The sequence below is a fragment of the Colossoma macropomum genome, unplaced genomic scaffold (assembly GCF_904425465.1).
Source record: "Colossoma macropomum unplaced genomic scaffold, Colossoma_macropomum, whole genome shotgun sequence".
Taxonomy (NCBI): domain Eukaryota; kingdom Metazoa; phylum Chordata; class Actinopteri; order Characiformes; family Serrasalmidae; genus Colossoma; species Colossoma macropomum.
The window spans coordinates 17819748-17839661 of record NW_023494802.1 but is presented as its reverse complement, the minus strand read 5'-3'; the positions used below and the strand labels follow the sequence as shown (position 1 = coordinate 17839661).

General features: G+C 39.5%; 1 protein-coding gene across 1 annotated transcript in view; it reads left to right on the top strand.

The window, feature by feature from the left end:
- Nucleotides 1-285: 285 nt before the first annotated feature.
- rbbp8l (retinoblastoma binding protein 8-like) overlaps nt 286-19914 on the top strand; it is a 31918-nt gene continuing 12289 nt past the window's right edge. The window contains exons 1-6 of the mRNA XM_036592502.1: nt 286-506; nt 13223-13302; nt 15271-15313; nt 17312-17407; nt 17485-17597; nt 19580-19655. Coding sequence (XP_036448395.1) covers nt 13236-13302; nt 15271-15313; nt 17312-17407; nt 17485-17597; nt 19580-19655 — 395 coding nt within the window. The 5' untranslated portion in view covers nt 286-506; nt 13223-13235. The remainder of the gene's footprint in view (nt 507-13222; nt 13303-15270; nt 15314-17311; nt 17408-17484; nt 17598-19579; nt 19656-19914) is intronic.

The window sequence follows — 19914 nt, the reverse complement described above, 5'->3', positions numbered from 1 at the left end:
AATCTGCTATGATGTGCATTGAATCGCACTTTTTCTCCTGTGTTCACTTCTCCCTTCCTGAGCGACCAAATCAATGCAGAATAAAGCGGCATTGTGTGTTTGAGGTGCTCTATATCCTTTCTAGTTTTTTTTGTTTCCCTCCCTGCCTGCACAGATCTGGTCGGTCAGGTTTAGTGGGATTTCAGCAGGACCGGTTTATCCAGGGAGAAACTGGTGTTTGTGAGTTCAGGTTGGGAACTGCACCGACCTGTTCTCCTCCGCTGGTGGAGGGTGGGAGGAGGGAGGTAGAGGGAGGAGAAGGAGAAAAGAGGAGAGGAGAAGAGGGTGAAAGAAAGAAGTCCTCCTCATTTCGCCACACTGTTTGGGTTTTTTCGCCCACTTCCCTCTAACGTGGGCATCAAACGTGACCCGTTGAGGGGGTCCGGAGGGTAGAGCGGGATTGGCAGGGATTGGAGCTGATTGACAGCTGCTGGCTCTGGGCTTTGCATTCCACAGGCTGGCACAGGGTGAGTTGGGCATTCACGTCATTTGAGAACAGGGTTCTGCCTGAAGGCTGCTGTGTAGAAAATCACCGCCTAAACTGAAGGCGTATTATTCAATTTAGCCTTATTTTATAAGTACTATAAATGATTCAGGAGCTACTATAAGAGTTTGTGGACTACAAATTAGCTGAATCCTTTCATTTATACAATTCAGACAATTGTGTTTTAGTGGAGAATACAGAACATGTAGGTCTCAAAAATGGATGTGGATCGTTAATTAGTCTGTAAATGATTACTAATAAGTCTGTGACAAATTAAGTGCCATTCAAGTGTCAGTTGAAGAGTCATTCAGTGCTACAGAGGAAATAAAGACAATGCAGGTTGATCTCCAATGCAGTTGATGTCTATTCTGTTCACATTAGCATGACTTTTATATTATCCTTCTTGTTAATTGGCACATTACACGTGGATGTCCATTCGCGTCTGCACGTGTGTGTTGCTGAGGGGGCGTGTGCATGTGCATATGTGTTTATGCATTCACATGTAGGCTTGTGAGTGTGTTAATATGCGGGCGTGTGTGTGTGTGAGCGAGTGTGTATGTGTGTGATAGGTTAATTTCTGAGCTCTGAGGCAGGTTCTCTCTTGCTCTTGCCCTGTAACATGGGACACTTAGCTGACATATCCCAACATGCAGCGGAGTGGGGGGGGCACAGGGGGGGTTAGCACACCACTCCGAAAGCCAAAAAAAGATGAAAGAGTCATAACCTTTTCTATGCTTGTATGAGACGCTATAGGTGAATGGGTTAATTTTCCCAAAAAATTATATTTAGACATGTAAATGAGATGTTATCTACTTAAAGTATTGCATATTACTAAAAATTATGTATGTATATACATCATTTTTAGCAATATGCAATGGTTCCATTGACTTACATTATATATATATATATATATATATATATATATATATATATATATATATATATATATATATATATATATATATATATATATGTAGATAGGTATCGGTATAATTTCTGTCAGTATCTCCATTTCTGTCAGTATCTCCATTTTCATTTTTTATCATTATTTGAAAATATATATGAATTTTATGATGAATGGATCAGAAGAAATGGGCCAAAATAACTTGGAAAAAAGTCTGGTTCCATTGACTTACATTAAAAGTAAAGTAGGTTTTTTCCTTCTCCTGTAAAGTTACCATTTTGGAGATACAAGGTTTTCTTCCGACAACAGCGATATATATATATATATTAACCAGTGAGATCTCAGAAAGCATGCACCATTTGTGGGAATGGATGCTCCATTTAGATTCTACAAGAAATAAGCTTTACAATGATATATGACACAGTATGGTTGTGTTGAGTGTGGGCGGAGCTAAAGTCACTTTCAACTGAAGCTCGTAACACGGAAAACACATGCTTAGCTAGTAATTTCCACTAGGAAAGTTGGGATGGAGAGCTCAACGTCTGACATAAGACTATTCCCACCCTGGCAAAAGTTAAAAAGGCCGCTTTAGATCAACATACAGACAACGTACAACATACAGTAGTTAGATAATATTGCCAATAAAGTTCACTGCTTTGAGAGGGTAAATACATCATGAAAGTTAAAGTTGTCACTCATATCTCTAATATTAGCTGGCTAGCTTGTTGCTAGAAATATTTATTTTCATTATTATTTCCTAATTAGTAGCTTGAGCAAGCGGAGGTCGAAAATTACGCAATTCCGAGCTCTGACTTCCTCCTTTTGTTAAATTTAAACTTTTGGATGATATAATTAGCTACTGGATGCGAACTGACTAAATAGGCTGAAATACATATATTTCTGTTGCGTGTTATGATTGCAATCTAAGAGGAGACTTATAGATAGTTATAGATACAATTAATCCAACAACCTGAAAACTGGTTGACATCATTTCCGCCTGTGGTGTCTTGCCCTAAGAGAATCTAGCAGGATATGTACACAAAAGTACACACCCTAAAACTGACCAGAGGAAATAAGTTCTGTTGCTCTACATGTACAAACGATTCTTCTCATCCTTCCCTGAGGTTATGAAAAGAGTGAAGGGTGAGCATGTAAACCTGATTTAAGCACAGATATGTAAAAAAAAATGCACTTGCATTGAATGTAAAGTGCATAGAAAATTTTCATTGAAAAAAATGAATAAAAGTAATTGAAAATGACAATTTCAAAAATGCTCAAAAATGCAAATTCTGTGTGGAAGATTCTACTGAATTCGAGTGTTGCAATCATTTCATTTTCCATTGCTTCCAAATAATGAGGTAGATGTGGGGGGCAGTGTGGACCACACCCTGTGGAGCGCCTACAGCATGTTGGTGCAAAACTGCCAAACCTGTTTTCTCCGTTTATACAAATGTTCATGGAAAATGTTCACATTGACTCTTGTACGAAGAACCTAATTTAGTATTGATATTGCATAGAGGATTAAAGGGCCCTTAAAGGGTTTGTGAAAAAACTAACGTGGCATGCTTTCTTAAAGTTTTCTGTACTGCATAAAAAAGTGTTTCAGAATGTATGATTCATACAAAATCTTTCAGAACGTACCATTAACTCGCCAGTCCATACAGTCCATACAGTGTGGATTCTACAAGAAATAAGCTTTACAGTGACATATGACACAGTACAGTTGTGTTGAGTGTGGGCGGAGCTAAAGCCGCTTTCAATTGAAGCTCGTAACGTGGAAAGTCCATACAGTCCATGTATGGAAATTTTGTGACATGGCAACCATTACAACATTTACATATCACCACCCACTCAGCTTACAGCCGAGCTCAGTCATTCATTATAGAGCCACAAAGACTGTTGCTCTTTTAATGAGGCTGAATGCAGGGCACTTGCGAAGGAGCCAGCCAATCAGAACAGAAAACATTTACATATATCAATCTTAAAGCCATAGTGACAAAGCCTTGTTTCATTCTGAGGATAAAGAGAGATTGGAAAACATAATTATGACCACTCTAAAACTACAGAAACAATATAAACTAGAAAACTGTATAATATGTACATTTTAAGAAATTGGGTTGATTGATTCCATATCTAGTCCGTATTGTACATTACAGGCGACTCAAGTAAAGAGATTTCTACGTTTCCTAAATGGAAAATTTCCTTTATTCTATCTGTGACTTTTAGAGCTTGCATGCATTTGGTGTCATCAGTGACAAAACAGGGTCAAAAAAACAAGAAACAAGAAAAAACACCTCTATGATAAAGCTGCCTTCTGTTAGCACCCCTATGGGATTTCTAGTTGTATGTTAACATCAAGCAAACCATGATGAGCATGAACATTTCAGCTTGTCTAACACTTTTTAAGTGCTTTACTTGAAGCTTGTAGCAGACATATCACTTAGTATGTAGCAGGTTTACAATGACTTATTCAGTAATGAGACCTGCCATAGGGCTGCTGCTTTATGTTGCTCATATTTGCAGTCAGTGTGTCCAAAAGGCGTTGAGCGATGTTTCCTCTCTTAAAATTGGTCCCAACCATTTTAGGATTTTTCATCTACCACTTTTATATGAATTTTTAAAAAGCGCATAAAAAACCTGGATGGAAAAGAGAGAAATAAAAAAAAAACTAAATATCTCAAAAGGAGTTTTAACACTTGGATGAGGTGCAAACATTCATCGATAAAAGATAAATTCAAAAAAAGATTTTTTGAATAAGTGATAATGTAGAAGGAATGAAAGTCAGATGTTTGACACTAAGTCCTATCAGAACCTCAAGGTGTTCGCAGGAGTTCGGTGGGTAATGGTGAAGTGGAACAGTAACTCCAGCGCTCATTAGTGGAACACTGTCCACTCTACTCTGCATCTCTGACTGGATGCGACTGCAAATATGAACAGTTGACAGAGGGGTGTTTAAACTGCTCTACTGAGAGCTGGCAATGGTTTGAATCCCTCCATTGGATACACCATGCACTTCTGTCTCCCGCTGTATGGCACATGTACATCATGTCATCTTCAAGAATTTGTGCAGTAGTTGATGGAAACACTAATAAATTTGTGTTTTCATTTACTGACTTTTCAAACGTTTGTTTAAAATTTGCAAAATGTTTGAACAGAAACCAAACTATTGTAAATCAAAACGTGACTGGTTGATTCCTCTGTCATTTCCTAATTAGGCTGGTTGTTAATCTAATGTACACTTTTAGAAATAAAGGTTCTGTGCAGGTACATTTTTCGTTCATCAAGGTACAAACAACGTAAATGTTCCCTCAAAGGTACAATAGTGGTTTTAAGGTCCAATACCTTAAATACATTTTTCCAGGTGAAAAGTTTGTATTTGTACCTTTTCATAACCGAAAGTTTTAAAGCAGAGCAGTAAAATAAAAGCCTGGAGACGAGACGGGGTGTGTGGAGTCAGTACAGCTTAGAACATATCAATTCAGTGGATTATGGTTCAGTTATGTTCCCTAAAGGGACTGAGATGTACCCTTGAGAGTTCCACCCCAGTGACAGTTAAAATTAAAATAAGTAAAATTACTATGTAAGGAAAGAAATATGTTTAAAAAATAATGCTGAAATAATAATTTAAAAGTCAGAGATGTAGGATCAGATTTTGCGGGAGTTTTTTGGACCACATCACACATCTTTATGCATTAATGTCACCTGCACAGGCTCAAAAAGAAGGCTCTGCTTGATGTTTAGATGTCAAATGCAAAATCAACATTATACTGATGAAGATATGATGACATTAGTAGATGTTTCACCCAAATCCACGGAAGGCATGTTCTTTACCGAGTTTTGACTGAGTTCTCTTTGAATACTCTTTCAACACGTTCGCAATCATCAGATTCATCCCCTCAGGGAAGGGGTCCGAAACACAACCGCTGCTGTCGGAACAAAACCTCGTTTCTCCAAAATGGTAACTTTACAGGAGAAGGAAAAAACCTACTTTACTTTTAATGTAAGTCAATGGAACCAGGTGTTTTTCTGAGTAATTTTGGGCCGCTTCTTTTGATCTATTCATCATGAACTTCACCCATAATGTAAAGAGCAACAGGCATTTTCAAAATATGTCAAAAACTGAAAAATTTTCTTCAGACAACAGCGATATTCTTTCACACATTGTGTGCAGTTCTACCAGAGAAGGCACCAAATCTCTTACTTAGTTTGAGTCTCACTTAGTTTAGTCTCTTACTTACTTAGTGTAGCTTTAAATTTAAAAATGACTAAAAAATTTACTAAAAAAGAACAATAATTTTCCATTTATCAGAGATCGTGACGCCTCTGAAGGCCTACAAGGCCCTGAGGGTTCGCCTCTTTCTCTCTCTCTCTCTCTCTCTCTCTCACTCTCTCTCTCTCTCTCTCTCTCTCTCTCAAACTCTCTCTTTTGTTGTTTAGATTTCAGAGTATGACAGTCAGCTGAACTGGATCTGTCTGATCAGGCAGTTGGATGTTTGTTTGGTAATTCGATCTGATTTTGAGACAGAAATTTCACAATCTCATTAGCTTGCCAGGACAATGTATAAATACAATGTGCAAAAGCATGATTTCCTCAGAAGGTCTGAGATAAGATCCTGAGTCATATTATTAGGCTGAATGGCTGTGTTTTTACTTATAATACTGAGTGCACCACTTGCCTGTTTTCACTGCTGGGTGCACACAGTAAACAGCTATTTCTTCTTTTTGTTTACAACCTATACATTCCAAAGTAAATACTGCACCAACGTTCACCCTCCCTTTTTCTCACGCTCTTCGCTCTTCGCTCTTCGCGCTCTCTCTCTCTCTCATTCTCTCTCTCCCTCTCTCTCTCTCATATACATACCCATCGTGCACACACACAAATAAAGTTATGCCTGCAGCAGCGTCGTGAAACCAGTCTAACCAGGTCAGGTTGTAATTGTTCCCAATATCTCTTCTCTGAAGTTCTCTGCTATTTTAGCAGGGTAAGGTGGAGGAAACAGTTTTAAAGCAAGCATCAAAAACAAGGTTGATCGGCCTGTACGTGTTCAGCATGCAAAGTTTGCTTCTTTAGTTTTGTCATGAAGCTACGAGACTAAGGTAGTTAAGAGGTAATGGAAGCTAATTCCTTCAGATTAGTACACAACACACTTAACTCAAACCATGTCAGTTTCTTAAGTAGTAAAAGCCTGGTGTTACTAAAATAGTAAGCACTGTATCTCACATGTAAAACTGTAAATCGCTGTTGTTGGAACAAAACCTTGTATCTCCAAATTGGTAACTTTGGAGAAGGAAAAAACCTACTTTACTTTTAATGCAAGTCAGTGGAACCAGACGTTTTTCCAAGTCATTTTAGGTCATTTCTTTTAGTCCATTGTTCATGAAATTTACACACAATGTAAACAGCAACAGGCATTTTCAAACTATGTCAAAAACTGAAAAACGACAAAAATGGAGATACAAGGTTTTCGTCCGACCACAGTCGACACTGAAAGAAGTTGACACAGTACAAACGTTTATTCCACAGTACTTTTAGTTTAGCTAGCATCTCAGTTTAGCCTAGCAGCCTGACCCAGAGGGATAAGCGGCTTAGAAAATGTGTGTATGGTTCATTCCTGGCATTAATATGTGTTTTGAGTGATCCCATCATAAGTGGACAGGGGGAGTGGCTAGGCCATCTAACATTAGAATAGATATATCTCTGTTCTTAATGTTACTTCGACAAGCCAAGATGTTTCCACATCCATCCAGCAAAAAAAAATTATTTACCCTGTGGAAGACGACGACAGCCTCTAATCTAACGTCATACTGAGTTGTGATTTAACCCACAGTGTCTTAAAGATTTCCCTCCTTGAATGGCTGAGATAATTTGTCCTCTGTGCTACTGAATTTGTTGTAAAGCCCTGTTGGACAGATGACTGACAAAGTAACATTACAGCAATTCTCAGACTAAAAATAGTTCTAAGTGGTCACCATTCAGAATGTAAACAGCACCTAAAGAGGCTAATCGAGTGGTCTTGTTTAGTTGCATGGCAGCTAGCTAAAGTCTCGCAGGATAAAATCTTCCTCTCCAGCCTGAACACAGCATGTTTTGCTGAACCGCTACTCATATGAGTGCAACAAGGTTAGTCATGTGCACACTGCACATGGGCAAACCTCGCATGCCTATTTTAACTTAATGCATCCACTTTTTAGCAGTGTCTTGGGTGATCTTGTCATAAGTGCATTAAGTGAATGGGGTCCGAGAGACGCCTTCAGAAGTGGTCAGACATGCATATGACCACATAATGTGTCTTAATGGGCCCCCAACAACGAGCTGTATCAACACAACAGAGACTATCAGCTGTGTAGCTTCTTTTCCCATTTGTTTTTAAAATTGTGTTAGCAGTCTAAATGTTTCTAACAGCCCATGTGCACCAACAAGGACTAGTGCAGGGATCGGCAACCCAAATGTTAAGAGGAGCCATTTTGTCCTTTCAATAAAAATCAAACCACAACACTTTTATGTCCATTTTACCATCTTGGCTGTAAATATGTCTCAGTATGTGCTGATGTCCTAGTATAGGCTAAAAAAATATAAACCAAAATGCAGACTCACTTTGCTCTGCTTTAAGGTTTAGCTCAGCTATAGCCACTTTTCTCGCATCTCTGGCAGGAAACTTTTCCGCAAAAGTAGAACAGTTTCTTGTGAAATGTCTCTCAACATTTGACTTTTTAGGAGGCTGAGGTAAGCTTTTCATTCGCCAACATCTTGTTCGAATTTTCCCGTTCCACCTTAAATGGTGCCAGAATGTAACTGCTGCACCTTTTAAGGTGGAACGAGAAAATTTGCACAACAGGCTGACTTCAGCTTCATGACTTTTTAGTGTTTGACTGATTCTTGTTGCAGATTAAACGTTTCAGGCAACCAGCTGGAGTGATTATGAACGCAAATACGTCCATTCGTCTCCAAATTATCGATGTTCATCTTAAATCTTTCTCTTTGCCTTTTCGTTAGCTATTAGCTAGGTGAGAGTGTTGTCTGTGTTGCTATGGTGACCAGCAGTCTGCGCGCCAACCTTCAGGGTTAAAGGGTGAATTAGCAGTTATATATTAACTCCCGCATTTAAGGCCATTTATTGTTAAAAATGTGTTATAATGATCAGCAGAGCTTTATTTTACTGCAAAGGAGGATTTTATTTTTAACTAAAAATCTAACTCAGGCACAACCGTGGGGCAGTGGGTAGCACTGTCACCTCACAGCAAGAAGGGCCTGGGTTCCTGGCCGGGTCATTTCTGTGTAGAGTTTGCCTGTTCTCCCCGTGTCTGCGTGGGTTTCTTCCGGGTACTCCGGTTTCCTCCCATGGTCCAAAGACATGCAGTCAGGCTGATTGGACATGCTGAATTGCCCCTAGGTGTGAGTGTGTGTGTGTGATTGTGTATGTCTGTCTGTCTGCCCTACGATGGACTGGCGACCTGTCCAGGGTGTATCCTGCCTTCCGCCCAATGACAGCTGGGATAGGCTCCAGCACCCCAACGCAACCCAGAAGGATAAGCGGTTTAGATGATGTATGTATGTATGTATGTATGTATCTAACTCTGCTGTGGAGCCACAACAGAACAGTGAAAGAGTTGCATGTTGCTCCGGAGCCTCATGTTGCTGACCCCTGGACTAGTGGGACATTTTTGCCTGATAACAACTGGCAGTAAATGTACAAGGTACCATTACTCCAGTCACAAAATCCAATCATAAGTAGTCACTGGAGACACATTTGGGACAGGCATAAATGGCAATACGTCATGGATGGATGTTAACACCAAGTGTGAACAGGGCCGAATAAACCTGCTTATGTCATTCTGTTAACCTGTGTATGTCATTCTCACAGGCGGGCCTAGTTTTAATACACACTTCTATAACCTAAGAATAGCTCAACCAGTTTGCTTTGAAGTCCCTGTAGTTACTGAATAACACACTGTAAAAATGTCTACCTAAAAAAATTGCTTCATGTAGTAACAAGTAATTTAACTAGTTTTATTCAGCTCAAAAAAATTACATAAAAACATATTTAGCCCTTGTGTGGTGTTGATGTGTTTGTTACTCAGTGGTCTGGTGGCCCCACTACATTATTGCCTTTTAAATCAATACAGCCATAAGAATGTATGTAAAAATACCAGATGTTTAAAATATCTCAAGTGGCCAGTGTAGGATTCTCCTTTAGCAGCTGTAGCCAGTCAGCAGCCTGTTCATGTTGTCCACCCTCACACACACACACACACACACACACACACACACACACCTACACACACATACAGAAAATGTGTTATTTTGTGTTATTACTGCAGGACCCATTTTCAATGTTTACCAAAAGAAAAAATGATGCAATTTATTATTATTTCAACCTCAGATTCTTGTCCTTTGCTCATTTTCTGTGAAGAACATATAAAATAACCCATTTTCAGTGTCTTCACTCTGTTCACCCCCCACACATCTATATTACACGTGACGTTGGGTGAACCCGCGGGGAGTAAAAGTGTGGAGGTGCTGTGTCCGTCACTCTGTTCTCCTCCTACATGGCCTGCTGTTAGTGTGTGTGTGTGTCTGTGTGTGTGAGGGTGGACAACATGGACAGGCTGCTGACTGGCTACAGCTGCTAAAGGAGAACCCTACACCGGCCACTTGAGATATTTTAAACATCTGGTATTTTTACATAAATTGTTATGGCTGTATTGATTTAAAACACCAGTAATGTGGTGGGTCCACCAGACCACTGAGTAACAAACACATCAACACCACACAAGGCATAACTGTCATTTTGGCTGGAAAATTAAATAAATGAACGGTGGTCTCTGACTTTTGCACTGTGCTGTATTTCAGGTGTCAAGGTGGCTGTTTTGAACCTCATATTGCACTGTACTTTTATAGATAACAGAATGTCGTATAGAGTCGGAAACCGCATATGCAGGTCTAATTGAAGTTACCTAACAACTCTATGTGGTTTTGTCATAGGCATGTGTTGATTAGACATGCAGATTGATTGATTGATGCAAACAGGTGCATAAGCTTCCACAGCCTCGCAGCTCCAGTGCAGAAGCAAACTTGAGGCATGAAACGTGTCTTGGCTGGTTGACTATGGGGTAAGAGGGAAACTGTGTAGACTTGATTTCTCCTCAAACTATCACTTTAAGACGTGGTTTTGACATGTCACTCGAATCTGTGATTTGTATCGTTGTGGGTTTGTGCTTGTAACTTTCTACTTGGTGAACAGACAGCTTGCTCACGCTAGCTTGCGACCATATTTAGAAGCTCACTCATTCATAAACTTATGAACATAAGACCATTGTGCTAAGTGTGCTCAAATACTGATAAGGAATGAAGGCTGCTTGAATTTCAACCCATATGAGCATCACTGCCTCTTTGGAATGGAAAATAAATAAGATCGCAGTGAGATTTGTTGGGCTTTTGTGTGCAGATGTTAGTTCTTTTATTCTGATAAGGCACAAATACCAGCAGAGTGTAACCTTACTCAGCTGTATATATGAATCTCTCTCTCTCTCTCTCTCTCTCTCTCTCTCTCTCTCTCTCTCTCTATCTATCTATCTCTCTCTCTCTCCCTCTCTGTCTCTCTCTCTATTGCTCTATCCCTATCTCTCTCTCTCTCTATCTATCTCTCTCTCTCTCCCTCTCTGTCTCTCTCTCTATTGCTCTATCCCTATCTCTCTCTCTCTATCTCTTGCTGTCTCCCTCTCACTCTCGTTCCCTCTCTCTATCCGTTCTCTCCTTCTCTCTTTCTCTCTGACTCTTGCTCTCTCGCTTTATCCCTGTCTTTCTCTCCTTCTCTCTTTCGCTCTCTCTTTCACTTGCTCTCTTTCTCTCTTTCTGTCTCTTGCTCTCTCTTTCCGTTTCACACTCTCCCTATCTCTCTTTCTCTCTCTCACTCCCTCTCCTTCCCTCTCTCACTCTCTCTCTTTCCCTCTCCCTCTCTCATCTCTCTGCCTCTCTCTCTCACTATCTCCCTGTCCTTCTCTCTTTCGCTCTCTTTCACTTACTCTCTCTTTCTCTCTTTCTGTCTCTTGCTCTCTCTCTTTCACACTCTCCCTATCTCTCTTTCTCAATCTTTCTCCCTCTCCCTCCCTCTCTCTCTCTCATTCTCTCTCTTGCCCTCTCCCTAGCTCTCTTTCCCTCTCCCTCTCTCGTCTCTCTCCCTCTCTCTCTCACTATCTCCCTCTCTTTCTCTCTCTCTCACTCTTTCTCCCTCTCCATCTCACTCTCACTTGCTCTCTTTCCGTTTCACTCTCCCTATCTCTCTTTCTCTCTCTCTCACTCCCTCTCCTTCCCTCTCTCACTCTCTCTCTTGCTTTCTCTCTATCTCTCTTTCTCTCTCCCTCTCCCTCTCTCTTCCTATCTCTCTCACTATCTCTCTAGCTCTCTCTCCCTCTCTCTTTCTCTCTCTCTCTCATATTCTTCTGCTAAAGCTTTTGTAGTGAGTTTAAGAGAACATTATAGAACATATACAAAAAACAATAACAGATATAAAGCAATAACAGGTGTCAAAATAATAATAATAATAATAATAATAATAATAATAAGCTGAATGTATGTGTTCTCCTAGAATGTATGGCAGCTCCTCTGTGAGGGGAAGATTCTCAAATACACAACATGTTTGGTGATTTTACTAAAGAATTCTGTTCTAATCTGAGTAAATTTGGTGTGGTCAGTCAGAAAGAGCAGCTCTGTCTCAGGCTTATTCTGCTGGCCCTGCTGGCGCAGTCTTTGATCTTTCGGTAGCCAAGACTTCCTGTGTCTGCCCGTCTCTACAGCCAGGCGGTGCTGACTGACCATTTGTGTTGAACTGTGCTTCAGGACCAGCTGAGTGAGGGGCCTGATATCTTTGCTCAACTCTCTCACACTCTCTTTCTCCCTCTCTCTCTCTCACTTTCATCCTATCTCTTTCTCCTCCTCTCTCTCCCTCTCTTTCACCCTCTCTCCCATTTTCACCATATCTCTCTCTTCCTCTCTCTCCCTCTCTCTCTCTCTCTCTCTCTCTCTCTCTCTACCTCTCTTTCTCTCTCGAGGGCCCCCTTCTGGAGTGATGATGTGAAGCCAGAGTGGACAGCATTGTATAAACCACCATTAAGTAAAAAAGGTGCTGACCTGCAGTGGAGGGTTTTACCCAGTATTGCCTCAGTTAATGATTTTATTTCTGTTTTAAACCCTCATATTTTACCACAGTGTCTATTTTGTTTCACAGTGTCTACTGTGTTTCACACTTTAATGCACTATTTTAGGCTGTGTCCTTTGTTTGATGTTTTAAATAATGTTTTTATGTCTTTTAATGTGATTTTCACACTCCAGACTTTTATTCTTGGTCTTAAATATGTCCAGAGAGAGAAGTCCAAGTGCCAAGTAATCAAATTCAACCTTGCACAGGCGAAAATGGCAAAATATGTCTGTGGTAAAAACTAGGAGGTGTGAAGTACTGACTGTGATGCCACAAGGACTCTCTCTAAGAGTATGTCAGTCTCTTTTAAGAGTAGGTGTGATATGGAGGCTTTTAAAGCAGTGTGGTGCTGTGATGAGGCCGTGTGCTCGGGGTATGGTGATGAGCTCTGCAGCACTCCCTGGTTCAATTGAGGCAAAAGTGTGAGGTTTTTGTCCTTTTGTATTTTTTTGGTAGGGATATTTTTTGTGTTTTAAAGTAATTTAAGATGATGTTCTACAGACTTTGTTTGAAAAAAGGACCCTCAAAACTCAAAAAAGTCTCTCTCTCTCTCTCTCTCTCTCTCTCTCTCTCTCTCTCTCTCTCTCTCTCTCTCTGTAGGTATAGGAGGAGGATGGCGGTGCAGAGCTTTACAGAACTGCTGCATAAGTTGAAAGAGGTCCATGAACAGGAGGTGGAAGGTGAGACTGAGATTCACATTCTAGCATATTGTACCTTATACCTTACATGTACCCTCATCAATACACGTCTCACTGAGTGTGTTTACATGCACTTAATAATCCAATAACTGCAGAAAATCAGATTTTGTCAGTAATCCGATCAATGCGTCTACATGCACTTGAGTAATAAGATAAGGTCAAAACTCCAGGTCTACATGAGTCAGACAGTAATCAGATTTCTGCTTTACAACGTAAACATAACGTAAAACTCAAACTTCATCCCGTGGCTTTTTCTTTTTTTTAAACATCTCTCCACTTTACCTGAAAATATGAACATATATCATCTAGAAGGTGAAGAATATTCAAATTCTTTATTTCGTATTTGGTTTCAGTGTCGCTCCTGAAGTGTTTTGCTGCATCTCGCGGCGACACTGCTCGCTTATTTCCGGTACCGCGGCCTGTTTTGAACCTGCACAGACTGAGAAATGCGAAAGAAATCAGAGTAAGAGTTCACATGCATTGAGAAATCTGATTACTGAGCTAAAATCCAGCTCTCTTAATTGGATTTCTAGATTGAATTTCTAGAGCGGAATATGGTGTTTACATGAGCATTTGAATAATCAGATAACTGCAGAAATCCGATTATGATTGGATTATTGAGTGCATGTAAACACATTCTTTGTTCCAGGTAGGGGAGAGTGGAGCACAACCAAACATTTAATTATTTATTCATTTTTAAATATTTGAGTAGATTTTCCTTTTTTGTTCATGCAACATACAACCTATGTGTCAAAAAAAGTAGCTAATTTTTTCAATCCTACTTTTCTACATGATTTGAACTCATATTGAGTGAAAATTTCATGATACATGTGACTTTTCATGATAAATTACTTGGAATAAAATCTCTTTACATTAACTTCCATTAAAAAAGATGTATAATTTTGCATTCTCCTGTGAAGGTACTACTTTTTACCCAGTAGTAGATTGTGCTCTACTTAATGTACTGTAGTAATGTACTGTACTACTAATGTCTGTAGTAGCCCTTTAGTGTTTCCCCCAGGTCTAAAATATACTTTGGTGCTGAGGTGGGGGGTGAGGAGAGACCCCTAAAACACAGATAAATAACAAAATCCATAATCATAACCTTTTTATTTTTACACTGAATGGCCCCAGCTATTACAAATACTCATTTTTTCATTGACAAGAATATGTAGGTATGTCAGCTACACACAAGTGTAAATAATAATAAGACTTTTTTCTTTACAAAAAGGCTTAATTTATGCCTTCTTGGCTTCTTTGAGTGTAAGTGGTGTATTTCTTCCCTTGTGAAACTATTTACTGTCACATAAACATTGTATTAAAAGAGACCTTTCACACAAGTCATGGTGCGTTAATAACCAGCTGTTGTTGTCCACTGCTTCGCTGTGTATTAGCAAAACTTTCATCTGTTCTAACAACTGGTTCCCTACTGAGCTCATGTCTGACTCTCAGCTCTTTCTGCTCACCCATACATCCTGTGGACTGGCTCCGCCCTTTACAGTAAGAGTCCTCAGCAGAATAACCCCGTGAATAAACACTGAAGAACAAATAACCTAAAAATAACATGAAAAGACATTCCTTGAATGTGTCACAAGATAATATGGGTGGTCTGACCTGCTGCCCGGCTTAGTTTTAACCTGGCTTCTTTTTCAGTGCTGTAAAAATGATGATTTAGATCCATTTCTGAGCCTTTTTATAAGCTCTGGAAGGAGAATAACAGTGAACTGGCAAATTATACATGACAACAGATGGGCTATGGATATGTATAACATAGGTGGAGCTTCCAAAGTGGCCAGCAAGTGGAAGCTCTAAGTAATTCTAGTAAAGTAAATGGTGAATAAGGTTATTTTACAGCATTATAATCATTCTCAAGCAAAAAGTGTCACATTCAAATTCAGTACATTTTCCACAAGCATTGAAAGCATTTGTTTTTCTTCTCTCCCACAATAGGATGGCAGGAAAAGGTGCTGGAACTAACCAACAAGAAAAACTGGTGAGTCTCAGTTTCTTAGGGGTGCCCCAACTTTATGTCTTGGGGTAGCAAAGTTTTATGTTTGGCCAAAAAGACAGAACAGCTAGGCAGCAACTTCTTATCTTTCTGTTTTCACATGTTGCCAATATACATGGAGTCTTTAAAGGGCCTATATCCTACATTTTTCTTGTACTGCCCCCCTTCGATCCAGTTTGGAATTGTCATCATGATTTACACATCATTTTAAGACTTTTTATCCCTTAGATATAAACAAGCTCTTCCTGTTATTGTGTCTTTAAGACCGATATGTAAATTACCTCTGTTACGCTGTCCTGCATTATGCCCCTTTTAAAAAGCTGTCCAGGCTGCATTATAACTTAAACATGAGTGGCTGAGGCTAAACTGCTGCACACTGAATGGGCAGATATATTGATTTTTTGAGCATTACATGACTGTACATTTAAAACCTGTGCAGCATTTTGCAGCATTATTTCAATATGTGGTGCTTACTGAGGAGTAAGAGTGCATTTTAAAATTTGAAGTGTTTACATACAACATCAACACCTTTTAATCATAAAAAAGTGAGTAAATTCTAATTTTCCATGATGAGTTCTTTAAACACTTCAACTTAAACATCTTCAGTGATTTGTTGACATACAAGGCACACTGTACTGCTTTTAAATACAGTGAAAATTCCTCACACCGATGATGTCCAAATCTCTAATACCTTGCAAGTGCTAGCAACATTTGTGCTGTTACACACTCGTCTTGCATTCATTGACAGTTTTAAGATATCAGGGTTAATAGATTTTATTTTATGACATTGCACTAAATGTTTTATTGCTAAAGGTACTTTAAGTAAACAATTTAAAAAGTCCATATCTTACATTTTTCTTGTATTTTATTTTTTCCCCTAAGGTTGGTTTTCTGGTCATAATTAATTTTAGCTGGCAATCTTCCAGTTAAACAGGCTGTTTTTGTGACTGTGCCTTTAAGACAAATATATGAGGTCAGTGAGCTCTGTCCTGACTGGTTGTGCAATCGGAATTGGACTTTGTGCCTCATTCAAAATGCACTCAGAGCTAACACTTTAAGATGAATGGGCGGAGCTAAACTATTTTAGGCTATAGAGGTGGATAGATGTGAGCGGATTGGTTCTCATGACATCACAGAAACAGTGAATTCAAAACTGGCTTTTTTTTTGCAGCTTAGGTTGCCATATATGGACTGTATGGACTATTCACTAAAATATTATGTTTTGAAACTTACATATTACTTCATACTCATTCGTTTCACTTTTCTATGATGTAGGAAAACAAGAAGGTAAAAATATGTTGTTAAAAATATATATTCTCTCATTGGCTGAAGGAATGGGGGTGGCTTAGGGAACTTTTTGGTGGACCAAATTAACCCTTGTGTGGTGTTGATGTGTTTGTTACTCGGTGGTCAGGTAGATCTACCACATTATTGTTATTTTTAAATCAATACAGCCATAAGAATTTATGTAAAATACCAGATGTTTAAAAAGTGTCCAGCGTAGGGTTCTCCTTTAGCAGCTGTAGCCAGTCAGCAGCCTGTCCATGTTGTCCACCCTCACACACACACACACACACACACACACACACACACACACACACACATATATACAAACATGTGTGCATCATTTTATATATATACAATATATAAACATGTGTGCATATATATACAATATACAAACATGTTTATATATATACACAATATATAAACATGTGTTCAGCATTTTTTCTTTTGGTAAACATTACAAAAGGTCCCACAGACATGAACACCACACAAGAATTAAACATCCTTGCTGTGGGCCTGTATGCCTCATTTTGGGCAGCCCTGCCTTAGACTGCCTCAGAACGTTACCCTGAGTTTCTGGGTATCTGTTTTTTTTTTCTTTAAGCTAGATTAAAGTGTCAGCTTTCCTGGAGTGCAGGAAACTAGCAGGTTGTGAAAAACCTAATCATTTGCTGTAGCTCACTGGCTGTTGTGTTGCAGTGATGCAAAGAGACTGGAGGAGCTGTACAACAGAAACCAGCAACTGAGAGAGCAGCAGCGGCTGCTTACAGAGAACATCAAACAGCTGGAGAACATGTAGGTGATGCATAAATCAGCATCTGTATCTGTTAGTAGGAGTATGTCTGTTAACATGCGCATAACTGTGTGTGCAGGTTGCGTGCAGGCCTGTGCGACAGGTGTACAGTTACGCAGGAGGTGGCTAAGAAGCAACAGCAGGACTACGAAAGCTCTCAGCTTCAGAGCCTACAGCACATCTCTATACTGAGTAAGACAACAACATACTTTATATACACACACAACTATAGCTGTTGGCAGTAGCTGTTAACCACAGGAATTACTGTAACTGTCAAGAACAAAGCCCTAGTTTCTAATCTAGCACTAGTGACGCTGACAGCTGACAGAGAGCACAGAGAACAAACAGGGAACGTCACATAGAAGCTCCGACAACCAAAAACAATATCAAAATGTTCAGTATTTAGTGTGTCCACTCTTTTCAGGGGGCTTTATATCAGTTTCCTTTATTCAAAGAAATCTGGAGGTATTCACACCTCCGAAGTTCAGTCTTAGAAGCTGGTTGCATTTCCTGCTCCTCATGATCCAAGAAATCCCAAATACATTCAGTGATGTTAAAGTCTGGACTCTGGGGTGGTCAGTCTATTGTTCCGAGACCACCAGCAGCTTCTTTATTTGATCTGCGAATGTTCTTCTTGTTTGTCTATTTTCTTTCTCAGTAGCAGCTTCTTAACAGCTACACATCCTCACAGAGCTGTCTTCTCACAGTGGAAGGAGGGACAGAAACACCTGTGGATGTTTTCAGATCTGAGGCAGCTTGATTTTCTCCTCTCTCTCAGAGATGAAAGCTTTAAGTGCTGTTTATCTGATGGTGACAGCTTTGGTGGTCTTCCAGGCCTTGCATGATAGCTAGGAGGCCCATTTTTTGTAGATATTTGGATCATTTTTTAACACCCGTCTTGGAAACTTCTGTTTTTCTCACTTATTTTGTTCTTTTGACAGTAGACTTCTTCATACAAGTGGATCTAATCTCTGTAAAAATATCTCCTGAAAAATGAACCTGTACTTAATGGCTGTTGGCAGCCAACTGTGCATACTGTACATAGCCTGTTAAATGTTTGAGAATATTCAGCATTTTTTGCGTGTTTTAAATGTAAACGAGCATTTTTTTCTTACTTGATTTGCATAACGTGCACAACATGTGACAAATGAACCTGGCTTATTTTGAGGTAACCAATATCACACTTTGTAATAATGTTATATAATTTTATATTTTTTGCGACAGTACTACACTGTTAGAAATAAAGGTTCTGTTCAGGTACATTTTCCATTCATCGAGGTACAAACAATGTAAATGTTCTCTCAAAGGTACAACAGTGGTTTTAAGGTCTGATTGTGAACATTAAATAAGTTTTTCCAGGTGAAAAGTTTGTATTTGTACCTTTTCATAACCGAATGTTTTAAAACAGAACAGTGAAATAAAAGCCTGGAGACGAGACGGGGTGTGTGGAGTCAGTACAGCTTAGAACATATCATTTCAGTGGATTATGGTTCAGTTATGTTCCCTGACTAAAGGTACTGAGATGCACCTTTGAGGGTCCCACCCCAGTGACAAGAGGGGCACTGCCCCAGTGACAGTTTAGTACCTTTTTTTCTGAGAGTGTATCTTGGTAATATTGCTAGAAGTAATGCATTTTATGTAACTGTGTTGTCAGCACTCAATGGCACTCCACCTCTAAGCCAAAAGACCCTCAGTATGTGCTTTTAACACACACAGTTTGTTTGGAAAACTGTCAAAGAACAATTTAGGCAAAAAAAAAGCTTTCAAAGGCAAGGAGGACACTTGGATGAACATGAGGCTGAGTGTTGTAAAACGTACACCAGTAGTAAAAAGCTGTTGTACGTAGAGAAAACAAGAGTTATCCTCAGACTTTCAATTGCAGTTTGCCTCAATTGTACACTTTGAAGCTACTTCTGAATCAATAATATAAAAAAACTAAATGTTTTGGGTCAGAAATTATAAGCACAAAGTAACTGACCACATAGTTTATTCTAAAATGCCTTAGACTCTGTTAGATTCCACTGGTATTTGGGCTTAGGGCCCATGTTCATTTGGTCCATTTGGTTATCGCGCAGCCTGTGAATCTGTTATCTGTCAAGTAGACCATCAGCTACTGTAAATGACTTCCCTCACATGTTCTTCTGTTTCCTGTTCCTGTCTTCCTGCTGCTGCAGTGAGTGAGATCAGTGCCCTGATGAAAGAGAATGAAAAGCTGAAGGAGGAGGTGAAGAGTCTACGCAGACGGATAGAGTGAGTGTTGATCATGCACGGTTTGCATGTACAGTATTTGTGCCCTGGTATGAATGTATGGCCTTTCATGTATAACTAGCAATGTTCACTTAGTGGAAGTGACAACCTGCCATGTATGACTGATGCTTTGACTCAAACGGATCAGTCTGAGAGGCACAAACTCATCAGTCTTGTTAGGTCTGGATTTTACTCAAACTGGAATTTTTTTTCTAGAACATCACAGCCATAAAGGGTGTGTTCAAAAACTGAGGTTGGAATA